We start from the raw sequence: 12,173 nt of genomic DNA, 5'->3' as shown, positions 1-12,173 counted from the left end.
CAGGAGGGTCCTGCCTTGGGATGTTTGACCATTTCCATTCATGCGTGTGGGGGGCGGGGGGGAAAGAGGTTTCGGTACCTGGACGCAGGAGATCAATATTCCGAAGGCCACGTGCTGCGCAGTACTACCACCTCACCGGCCAGGTGTGCGACCGATTACAGGTGTGCGCCAACACTCTCGGCTCGTATATTCAACTCGTCTCCCTTCATCTTCACAAGCGTAGCGAGAACCACAGAATCTAAATTGGAGGTAGCTGGAGTGTTTAATCACGTCGCAGTATTGCAATATTCCGAACGAAAAAAACCGCTTGTCTTTTCCTATTGAAGACAATTGTGGTACTGTGCGCGCACACACGTGTATCAAATATGTAGGGCGTGTGTGTGTACAGTCCACATGTTCGTCCCTTCTCGACCGCCACTGCTTGTTGAAGGCCTCTCCACGCTGTGTAGGTCACGAGGGCCTCCCAATGGAAACTAAAATGTAAATATCGTCTCAGCATTTTCCATTTTAAGCGCCCAACCATTAGGGGCTATAGGCAAGCGGCAAACGTCTCACGTGGGAGTTGGGCTGGGGGTGACCTCGAACTGGCGAATCGTTCGCTTTGGTTGTTTAGTTTCCCAATGCACACGTTGTGTAACCGTGTAGGAGGTGCTGACCAAGCCTGTTCAACGTAACAGTACAAAGTGTCGGTACTTTGACCAAAGCTGCAATATGCTGTGTCTCTTTGCCAGATAAAAAAAAACATCAACATTTGGAGTGTCTGGACCCCCTGCCCAGAGGTTGATTAGTTTAACTCTGGACCGGATCAGCCTCAGAGTTCTAAATCGCGTTTAGTCTAGTGCTAACCATTTTAAAAATATGTAAAGTCTTAGAATAGGGTTTTCCACTTTTATCTGGCAACAAATCAGGTGTGAAGTTGTTAAAACACCAAACTGGCCCAGAAGAAGGCTGATCGGATGTGTAAACAAAAAAAAGGTGCAGTTTTTGTATTTTTGTTGTTGTTGGATGGACAGATATGGGAAGGAGGCGTTTTGTCTCATTGATATTGTTTACTTAAATGCTGTTTACTTGTATTGACCACAACGAGGCGAACATTTTCACCAACTCTGCGTGGCAAGGCCGAGCTGGACTATCACTGGGACCCACTTTTGTTTGCACGTCGTATCGGGGTTTCTTTTTTTTATTTAAAAAAAAACCCACAACACACGCACACGGCAAACAGCGAGACGCGCATGGCACACACCGCTTCCCGGAATGTGTGGGATGGGAGTCTCTCGGATTAATGTGCAACCACTGGTCCGATTCACAAGGCACACGGGGGTTTATCTGGGCGGGAGGTTCCTCTCTGCTGCTGCCGCTGCTGCTGCTTCTTCTTCTGATCGGTTCCTTTGGGAGCAGAGTGACTTACCTGGTGAGTCCCGCTGTGGAACAGCAACAGGGGTGAAAGTGTGTGAGTGTTGGTGAGTGGGTGAGTGTTAGAGTGTGTGTGAGTGTTGGTGAGTGGGTGAGTGTTTGTGTGTTAGAGAGTGTGTGAGTGTTGGTGTGAGTGGGTGGGTGTTAGAGAGTGTGTGAGTGTTGGTGAGTGGGTGAGTGTTAGTGTGATTGGGTGTTAGAAAGTGTGTGAGTGTTGGTGTGAGTGTTAGAGTGCGTCAGTGTTTGTGTGAGTGGGTGAGTTGTGAGAGATTGTTGGGGGTTGTGTGAGTTGGTGAGTGGGTAAGTGTTAGAGAGTGTGTGAGTGTTGGTGTGAGTGGGTGAGTGAGTGTTAGTGTGATTGAGTGTTAGAGAGTGTGTGAGTGTTGGTGTGAGTGGGTGAGTGTTAGTGTGATTGGGTGTTAGAAAGTGTGTGAGTGTTGGTGTGAGTGGGTGAGTGTTAGAGTGCGTCAGTGTTTGTGTGAGTGGGTGAGTTGTGAGAGATTGTTGGGGGTTGTGTGAGTTGGTGAGTGGGTAAGTGTTAGAGAGTGTGTGAGTGTTGGTGTGAGTGGGTGAGTGTTAGAGTGCGTCAGTGTTTGTGTGAGTGGGTGAGTTGTGAGAGATTGTTGGGGGTTGGTGTGAGTGTTGGTGAATGTTAGTGTGATTGGGTGTTAGAGAGTGTGTGAGTGTTGGTGAGTGGGTGAGTGTTAGAGAGTGTGTGAGTGTTGGTGTGAGTTGGTGAGTATTTTCGTTTAGTATATGAGTGTTGGTGTGGCTGTGTGGGGGTGTTCGTGGCGCGGTGGTGAGCACGCTGCGTTACGGACGGTGTGTAGTAAACATCGCCACTGGGGAGACAAAGGCGGCTGGGAGTGGTGCTGGCCACTGACCCCCATCGTGTGCCGTTCCAGCCTTCATAGGCGCTACTTGCTAACAGCACTTGCCCCTACAGTCTGTTCAGGCTATACGGGGGGTCTTTGTCTGTGTGTGAGGCTGTGTTTGTTAAGCTCAAGGACAAAATGTCACTATCCCGACTGAGTGAAAATGAAACGAGTCAATTGGTGGTAACTCCGCTGGCAGTGGCACACAAACACAACAACAACTTTTATTAATTTAAATTTTTTACCTACGTGACTTTACCGAAAAAACCTAAGAATAACAACAACAGCAGCAGCACTCAACGTCATCGTCAATAACAGTGGCGGCATTACAATGATATATTTATAATACAATTATATACTTATTATTGTAGTTATATACTCTTTGGGTCTTTCGGTAAAGTCATGTAGATATAATTTTATTATTATTATTAAACAATAAAATAACAAAAATTCTTGTTAAAATGAAAATAATAAAATAATATTTCCATAAATAATTAAATCATATTGTTTTTCTTCTATATACGTGACTTTACCGAAAGACCCAAATAGAATGAATTCCTGCAGTCACGCAAGCTTTAAGTCAAGATTGTAGTTATAAGTTTATCATTTTAAGGCAAAAGCCCTTCAGCATAGCAATGCAAATAAATGAGTGTTTCTTTTAAAGGCAGTGTTATTGAGGAATGTGTTGAGCTAATATTATTAAAACACACCAAGCCGTTTGCGTACGTAGCAGGTAGCGGACTCTGAAATATACATTTACTTAAAAAATAAAATAGTTTTTTTTTTATTAAATCGTCTCCATTGAATCTCTCGTCACGTGCTGCACTTGAAATCGTTCACGGGAATCCTTCCTCCCTTTGGTCCGAGCCACTCCGCTCCCTCTCGCCGATAAGATCACCAACACGGGTCGCAGGCAATGCCATGTGCCGGAAACATTTTGAAAACAACTTTGAGTGCGAATGTTGTCGAAGCGCACGTATTGGTTACGCGATATACCTTACACATGGGTAGCTGTGCACGTGCCAATTTAATGCTGGTCATCTGGAAAACATTTGAACATCTTAATTCTTCTCAGGGCCAGATGGACTGCATAGTTGCAGTCTTCCAAATCTTTATTTCGTCCCATCTCTCAGACCTCTCGACGTGCGATTGAAGATGGCCCATTGCCCGAAACGTCACCTATTATCATTATTTTAGTTTTTTAAGGCCACAGTGTCAATTGACGTTTCGTCATTCGTAATGGATTAATAACGGCGGATTAAGTATTTTTTTATTTGTTATCCACTGAATTGTTTGTTCCGAAGCAGAGTGGGTCTCGTACCATTCATTCCTCCTTCAACAAGGCGTGAAGACAGAGGCGGCCGGTGGAGTATTTGCGATGCGGTCGATGATTCTGAGTGGATTGTAAATGTTGTAGATTTGCTCTCCAACACACCGGTGTAGTGCTGGACGAGCAACGAATTGGCATGTTCTGTTTACGTGACAAACCCTGTTACTAGTTGGCTGTGTCGGGTGGTGGCGGGTTTAACGACACATTTGTATTTACGCGATCTAACCCCAAAAAAACCTATATTATGAATATTGTTCGCGAAAGCCTCCTACTACGTTTAACACGTAGGCTTTCGCGACCAATATTATTCATAATAAAGGTTTTTGAGTTAGATCGCCTAAGTAAAAATGTGTTGTAACCCTCCACCACCCGTCACAGCCAATTAGTAAGAGATTTGTAGCGTAAAACAAAACGCCAATTAGTGACGACTTCAGCCCACCGGTGTTAAACCGAGCGGAGCTCTCTCGCCACACGGCCGCCGTTGATGTACACTCTCATCACCCCCACCCCCCCAACGCTTCTTCCCCTCCGTAGCACTGCGGTGTGCACGGTCAAGAGGGAGCATGGCCAGTCGACCAGAAATCCTCCTTCTCCTCCTCGTCCTCGCCGTGGCAGCTGCGTCACCCTCGCTCGGCCAAACCATCTCCTGTCCGCCCGGGTGCACGTGCAGCCGCTCCAAGCATCTGGTGAGCTGCCACGGAGAGGCCCTCACCTCGCTGCCGGCCACGTTGCCGGACAACACCGACATGCTGGTCGTCAGGGGCTCGCTGCTCACGGGGGCGCTGACCTTTCCCTGCTGGTCGCACCCCCTCGACTACCTGGAGATCGCCGACAACCGGGCGGCCCTGCGGCTGGCCCGCGACTCGTTCGGTAACCTGCCCCACCTCGCCCTGCTCCACTTCTCCGGCAACCGGGTGGCGGCCGGCCTGCCCGCCGGACTGCTCGCGCCCCTTAAACGACTCCGCTGGGCGGACCTGTCCAACAACAGCCTGGCCGAGCTGCCCGGCTCGCTGTTCGCGGGCGCCTCCGCGCTCGGCTACCTGGACCTCTCCAACAACGCCGTCGCATCCCTGCCGCCGGGGATTTTTGAAGATCTCGGCAACCTCGACACGCTCCTCCTCTCCGGCAACAACCTCACCGCGCTGCCCGGCACGGTCTTCGGCTCGCTACGCCAGCTCGAAACGCTGGACCTGTCGTACAATCGTCTCGGGTCCATCAGCCGCGTGCACTTTGCCGCCTTGAGCGCCCTCAAGGACCTCCGTCTCAACGGCAACTTCATCCGGGCGATCGACGGTGCCGTGTTCCGGCCGCTGGCGAGCCTCGAGAGCCTGTCGCTGGCATTCAACGCGATCTCGTCGGTGCCAAGCCAGGCGTTCGACGGACTGAGGAACCTCACTCGACTGGACCTGGCTCACAACAACCTGAGCGCCGTGGCCCAAGGGCTGCTTTGCGGCGTGAAGAACCTCGAGTGGCTTTACCTGGCCAACAACTCCATCCAGGAAATCACGGCCGACATATTCGTGGAGAACGCGAAGCTCAAAGGTCAACATCGATGCGCGCGTGCATGAAGGTCACATCACGTTCTGCTGTGTTCGTGCTGCCCATTGAAAATATGACATTCTAAAAGAAAGGAAACACTTTTGGCAGGGGAGGGTAGTGGGGATAGGTGAGGGGGCTTTCTGGAGCTCCGTCTATTGGAGGCTTACTCTTTGGTTCTTTCGGTAAAGTCACGTAGGTATAAAATAAAATAAATTAAATCACGACGTTTCGGGCGCAAAACAAGCGTCCATCATCAGGTGGGACAACCACAGCAAGAAACAATTGCTCAAAGTGGGCAAAAGGGCTGCCGTGACAAGAGGCGATGTAGGTTAGAGAGGGGAGAGGAGCAAGTGAGGAGAGATAGAAAAAACTTCAAATCTAGATTTTAGTGGAGGCTTATTCCACCAGCAGTGGTCTGAGCAATGCATTGCAGGGCTGAACCTCTACCCTTGACTACTACTGCAGTATTATTAGCTTTACAAGACAGCTTGGGGGGGGGGAGGGGCTGTGCACACAAAGACAAAGATCCCCCCTATGGCCTTAAAATACTGTTGGGGCAAGTGCTATTAGCGAGCACGGAACGCCACACGAACGGGTGGGTGGTCTGCACCACGCCTGTCCGCCTTTGTCTCCCCAGTGGCGATGTTTACTACACACCGCACCAGGTACTCATTTGGGGCCGAGTCGACCTAGGGGAGGCCCAGGAGCGGTTCAGATATAATCGTTACCAGTGATGGCCGTGAGCGGGAATCGAACTCGGGCCACTGGGTTCCTAACGTAGCGCGCTAACCACTGCACCACCGCTCCCCCACACACGCGCACACACAAAGATCCCCCGTGTAGCCTCAACAGACTGTAGGGGCAAGTGCTGTAAGCGAGCACCTATAAAGGCCGGAACGCCACACGAGGGGGTGATTGGCCAGCACAACCTCCGACCGCCTTTGTCTCCGCAGTGGCAATGTTTACACACCGCACCAGGTACTCATTTGAGGCCGAGTCGACCTAGGGGAGGCCCAGGACCGTTTCAGACAATCGTCACCGGTGTTGATCGTGAGCGGGAATCGAACTCGGGTCACGAGGATCACAGTGCAGCGTAGAGCTAACCACTACACCACCGCTCCCCCCACACAAGACAAAGACACACACACGCACACGCGTATCACACGCAGGCCACCACCATTCACGCCGAGGCGAATTGCCCCGTGTGTCTGGGCTCTTTCAGGGGTGCGCTTGGAGGGGAACGCTCTGCAGAGGTTGCCCGAGCAGCTGCTGCAGGGTCTCGCCTCCCTGGAGGAGCTCTACCTGAACGGCAACCGCATCTCCGAGCTCCCCGACGGACTCCTGGCCGTGAACGAGATGGGTGTCAAGGTGCCCGTCTTTCTTGACTTGTCGCACAACGAGCTGAGCGCCGTGCCCCAGGGGATCACGCGAGCCCTCGTCGAGCGGATGTTCATCCTCATCCTGCACGACAATCCGCTGTGCGGCGCCCCGGTGCAGGGCTCGGGCAAGGACCACGTGAAGAAGGCGTGCAAGCTCGGCACGAGCGGAGGCACGGCGAGACCGTGATGGTTGTGGTTGGAGGTGGTCCCGTGGGGTCAGATGGTCGGTGGGCCGAGATGACACCACGGGAGACACCTGGGTTCGAGTCCAGGCTGTTTGGCGTGTGATTCGTAGAGAAAACGGGGGGAGTGTTTCAAGGGTGGTGATTCTTCTTTGGTTCTTTCGGTTAAGTCACGTTTAAAGATAAAATAATAAATTAAAATAATAGCATATTATGACGTTTCGATTGCAACACAAGCAATCATCATCAGGTATAAAAGAAATAGCAACAAAAATCTAACTAGAAAACTATAAACAGACATACAAGCAGACAGACATCACAAGGACACACAGAGAGAGGGCACATATCGGTGAGTTAAGAACGGTCACATCTTGGTGACCCTAATGAATACAACACGAACACGCACGCTATGATGTTTACGGGACTGCTTTGTTAATCGTTGAACGAAAGGGGCCGTCCATAAATGACGTCACGCACCTAGTGGGGGGGTTGGGGGTCAGACATTTGTGACGATGTGTGACGAGGGGGGGTTTGAGAAATGTGACGTCACATCAAAATGCGCAACTTTAAATAAATGTAGACAACACGTTCTACTTAATTAAATAGACTTTTTAATAAATGTTTTCTCCTACAACATCAGAGTGCAGCGCCACATTAAATACGCACTACAATGACAATAGTTTAAAGCGATTTTAAGCATGTTTTATTTTGGGGAGGGGGGGGCAGAGCTTTGTGACGTCATATTTGAGGGGGGGGCAGAGCTTTGTGACGCCGTGTGACGAGGTGGGGGGGGGGGGGTCAAAATTCGTCCAAAATCGCGTGACGTCATTTATGGACGACCCCAAAGTTAAAAATTTTTGTATCTCCTTCTCGTGACACGGTGCCGAGAGAGCGAGAGACCCGCGGCTCCTCGAAACGTTCGGTGCAAATGTGAAAGTTAAAAATGGCACGGCAGCGTTTTAGGCCGTGGCCGTGGCCGAGGCGATGGCGTTTCCAGCACCTTCGGTGAGCGCGGTCGGCCACGTGCGGTGCGCGAAAGACGCCCGGCACTTGCCCGTGGGTCGTCGTCGTCCTCGTCGTTGTTTCACTTGACACGAGCCCTGTTGGCGCACGTGGCATGTCGGCGTTGTTCGGTTGCTCCAGAAGCGGATGCAAGTTGCGCCCTCTCGTGGCTGCAGTGAAGACGACAGACCGGGGGGGTTCAAGTAGAGGTCGTAACCGGGTACCCGATACCCGTACCCTACCCGATACCCGGCTACCCGTACCCGACCCTGGTGCGGCCAGGTACGGGTAGACCGTGAGTCACTGGTGAGTCACCGTTTGTCACTCATTTCCCAACGTATTGTCTCTTCTCACAATTCAAGTTCCTAAAATCAACCCACCCACGCCTGCAACATGGCTTCATCCCAGAGGTCGCAATCGGGTACCCGATACCCGTTTCATAAAAATCACAGCACACGACAAAAAGTGTGGCCATTGTACATGTATATTTCCATCCCTTCTGTTAATCGACTGTTGGATAACGGTTTGCCTCACCCCACGGTAGTTTGCCGAGGTAATTTTACGATTTTAAAATCACACTGCGCCCCACACAGCAGCAGATTAACGCAAGCGCTGTAACGTGTTACAGGGGTATAAACCAACGCCGACATATTTTGCAATTCAGGAACGTTTATTGTGAAGGTTTCCAAAAAAATAAAAAATATTACTCATTCGCACCGATTACAGGAATGCGAGAGCCACCGGGAGGAACGAGTCCACGTCACGGAATTAAATTCTCCACTTTAGCAACAAAACCAAAAGCCTTGCAAAGTACATTACATTGCAACAAAATAAATAAACTCAATACCTAGGCCAGCTAGTCATTCCCTTTTCCTAGCTAAATCAGAGGCGGAGTAAAAAAAAGAGAAATACATCTTGAAAAAATACACGGGACTACAAGTCTCTTGGTGGGTTTTACCATCGATCGGCGGTGCCGTGGGCACAAAACGTTGAAAACAGAAATTAAAAATGTCCTCGGAGAAGCAAGAGAGGTGGGGGTATGATTAGGGTGCTGGGCCTGTGCTGGGTGGATAATAAGGTTAGTATTAGGGTCTAGTTGGCTCGTTTGGGAGGTCAGGGGTAGGGGTAGGGTTAGTGTTTGGTTAGCTACTGCGGGTGTGGGTTAGGGTCTGGTTGGCAAATGCAGTTCGGCGTAGGGGCCAATGGCTGCTTGGATAGTATTGTGGTTATAGGTAATGCGAGTGGTTGACCAAGATGGTCAAGCTAACGGTTAGGATTTGTGTCTTATTGACGACTATATTCGTGTCTGTGCGTCCGTGCTGGCACGCGATCATGACAAGTTCTGCCCTTTGCATTTGCTTTGATCACAGCGATCGGGGAAAGCCCAGCGAGCCAGTGGTGGAAATTCCAGACAACTATGCCACGAGTGAGCCTATCCCATTAGACGACCGTCGTTGACTTGCACATAAAGTAGTACTCATTCATTCGACCCAGGAGAGACGATAAGACCGAATCGACAACCCGACCAGGATTTGAACTCCCGCTTTCTTCCGACTGCGAGCCGCTCGCTCCAACGCCGAACCACCAGGACCAGATCGCCACGAGGCTACAGAGAGGAAACCGCTCAACGCGCGGCCCAACCTCGACGCGCCCCCTCGGCGCTTGCCGTACCGGGGGCCGCGTAGAGACCTGCGGGGCACCTCAAATCGATGAAAGTCCCTTCTCTCCGCCGGTGAAACCGGCCAGAGCCCTCGCCGATTGAAACCGTCGGGTGTAGGAGAGGGGACGCGCAAAGTTAGCGAGACACGTGCGCCAGCGAGCGCTCGTCTTGCTCATCGGTCGAGCGGCACGAGTGACCGCACGCCCTGCCGCCCCCCCCCCCCATCGCCGCGCTCGCTCACGCCCCGGTCGCGCGACGCCGTCTCCGCGCTGCCGCGGCAGCGCGGCGCCAGCGCGGCGCTCAAAGGGGACGCGGCGCCGTAGCTCGAGTTCGCCGGGGAGGACGAGGGGAGGGAAGAGGAGGAGGACGAGGACGAGGAGGAACGTCTTCCGGGGGCGTCCAACTCCGTCTCCGCACTGGAGCTGGACAACAAGCTGGGCCGGCGATCGCCGCGTCGAACACGGGAGACTCCGGGAGCCATGAACATGTAGACGCTGGGCAGCGGGAGGAGGGCCGCCGTTGGGCGACGCGCGAGCGTGTCGTACGCGTCGCACGGCCTCATTCGCCGGGCGCTGCGGCGCGCCACAGCGACGTCGCCCCACGCCGTTTCCGCCGTGCCCTCTGCGTCGCTCATTCGCCCGTCAGAGAAACTGCCTGCCGCGCACCGCTGGCAAAACGCGGCCTGGTGGCGGCTCGCGTCCGCCTGCCGCATCAACATGTACTGGCCCTGGCGGGCGAAGGGCGGCGATGGAGGGTGGCCGGCTTCGTCGGTCGTCGTGGCGGCGCTGCCCCCCCGTGGTTCCCCGCGGGGCGTCACGGTGGTGCGGCGATGGCTCCAATATTGTCGAACGGCGGTCGCGCCGGCTCTCCAAAAACTTGGCGGCGCCGTCAGGGAGCAATGCCCGCCCCGGACCGGTTCCGCAGCCACCTCCGCCATGCTCACGGTATTCACCGAGAAATAGGCGGAAGAGGCTTTGGCGGCTCGTCCCGCTCGCTCTGCCGACGCCTTGCTGCCGACGCGCGCCCGAGACGGCGGCGGTGATTTGTCGCTGGGGCCTTGCTCGCTGTTGAGGAACCGCTTCCGGAAGAAGGCCGTGCTGGAGGGACGGCCTTCACTCGCGGAGTCATAAGCGAGGTAGCCGGACTGAGGAACAGAGGGAGCCGCGGACTCGCACGGCGAGAAGGGAGCGCAGGGAGAGGGGCCGGCTCCGCTGCCGACGCAGAGTGCGGCCACCAAGTCCACTTCCACGCACGGACAGTCCGCTCGTCCGTCTACACACGGGGCACAACGAAAAATTGTTTGTGGAATTAGCAGCGTTTGTTTGGTGACAAACAAAACATATTCACTTCACGTGCACCTTTTCGTAGATAATCTTGTAGTTTATGATTTTTGGGTTAGGCCACGTAAAGATACGGGCCAATTCGTGTCGTCAAAGACACTGCACCACACGACACAACCAAACTATATTGTCAAGTGATGTATAAGCATTTAACGTTGTGCAAATTATTATCGCTTCAGGTCCCCCCCGGGCGAGTCGAAGAACGATCTTCGCAACCAAGTTTAGCAATTAGATGTGGGCGATTCGTTCGAAACTACGTCAAAAATATCATCAGGACAAGATACAGGAAGTCAAAAGAGACACGTCACCTGACCTGGCTTCATATTAGACGCTCTTGATCTTGGGAGCTCTACATAAACCACACTGACCGGCGTGATAAAGTTAAGAGCAGCGACTTTTTTCTTTCAGAAAGCCTAAGGAGGCAATGAGGGGCGGCATCACTGCACCAGCTTCCACAGCGTGTGTTCAATTACCGCGAGTTTTGTAAAATAATAAAAGTCCGGAAGAATAATTGAAATCGGAAAAGTCCATCCAGCGATTGTTCTCGTAAAATTAAAACTGCCGAGTGGCACTGTGGTCAATTGGAAGTTTGCGAGTTCAAATCCTAGACGGGGGTGGGGGGGGGAAGGCAGATCTACTTGGGTCTGTCATCATCAATTGCGGTTCATAAACTGAGTTCGACTTCGTGGAAAGTAGTTCTAGTTATGAGGAGGCCTCTGATCATAATAATGTGGAAATGTAACCACTGTTTTAGGACAACAGATATCAGTTGATAATATTAATAAAATGTGCCCTTTACCCAGAAAATCTCTAGTCGTGCGAATATATTAAAACTAATTTCGATTTAAAGCTTTCGTGACTGCAGGGATTCATCTTCTTGGTTCTTTCGGTAAAGTCACGTAGAAGGGAAATAATAAAATAATAAAAATAAAACAGAATAAAATAATTCTCACGACGTTTCGGCCACAACGCCGGACGGCTGCTTGCGTTGTGGCCGAAACGTCGTGAGAATTATTTTATTGTTTTATTTGTATTATTTGTATTATTTTATTATTTCCCTTCTACGTGACTTTACCAAAAGAACCAAGAAGATATATTAAAACAACTGTACGAATCTATTTTTGGTAGAGTAATCGGAAAATACACTACAGGATGAGGGCCTCTCCACACCGTGTCAGCAATGAGGGTCGTTCAACCATACTTCACCACACCGGTCAGCGGCGGGGCTAGGGTCAGCGCTACCGCCACCCGCGCGGTAGCTCGGGCGGGCAAGCGACGGTTACGCGCCAGGCAGCTCTTGCGGCGCACGCTGCGGCAGGGCGTGCCCGCCGAGCTCGCAGCTGTCGAGACGTCTCCGCGCCGTCGACGCCGACGAGCAGAGCTTGGGCCGCGGGGGCTGCGGCCGGCTCCACATCCGGCACAGCGACAGCTCCTCCACGGCCAGCAGGAGGTT

The 12,173-nt window shown here is 52.1% G+C and overlaps 1 protein-coding gene across 2 annotated transcripts; it reads left to right on the top strand.

Moving 5' to 3' along the window:
- The first annotated feature begins 1,218 nt into the window (after positions 1-1,218).
- LOC133348959 (leucine-rich repeat-containing protein 15-like) lies at positions 1,219-11,375 on the top strand. Of its 2 annotated transcripts, XM_061562119.1 has the most exons (4): positions 1,219-1,411; positions 4,153-5,160; positions 6,380-6,525; positions 10,900-11,375. In XM_061562119.1, exons 1-4 carry the CDS (start codon positions 1,255-1,257, stop codon positions 11,056-11,058), a joined length of 1,470 nt encoding a protein of 489 aa, XP_061418103.1. In that variant the 5' UTR covers positions 1,219-1,254; the 3' UTR covers positions 11,059-11,375. The 2 variants fall into 2 exon arrangements, with proteins under 2 accessions (XP_061418103.1, XP_061418102.1); XM_061562118.1 differs by lacking the exon at positions 10,900-11,375 and having other exon boundaries at positions 6,380-7,422.
- The last annotated feature ends 798 nt before the right edge of the window (positions 11,376-12,173 follow it).

Source organism: Lethenteron reissneri, chromosome 28 (genome assembly GCF_015708825.2).
Source record: "Lethenteron reissneri isolate LAM-NWPU_2019-01 chromosome 28, ASM1570882v1, whole genome shotgun sequence".
NCBI classification, from domain to species: domain Eukaryota; kingdom Metazoa; phylum Chordata; class Hyperoartia; order Petromyzontiformes; family Petromyzontidae; genus Lethenteron; species Lethenteron reissneri.
Note: the sequence above shows the minus strand (reverse complement) of the source record. Positions and strands in the feature narration are given on the sequence as shown.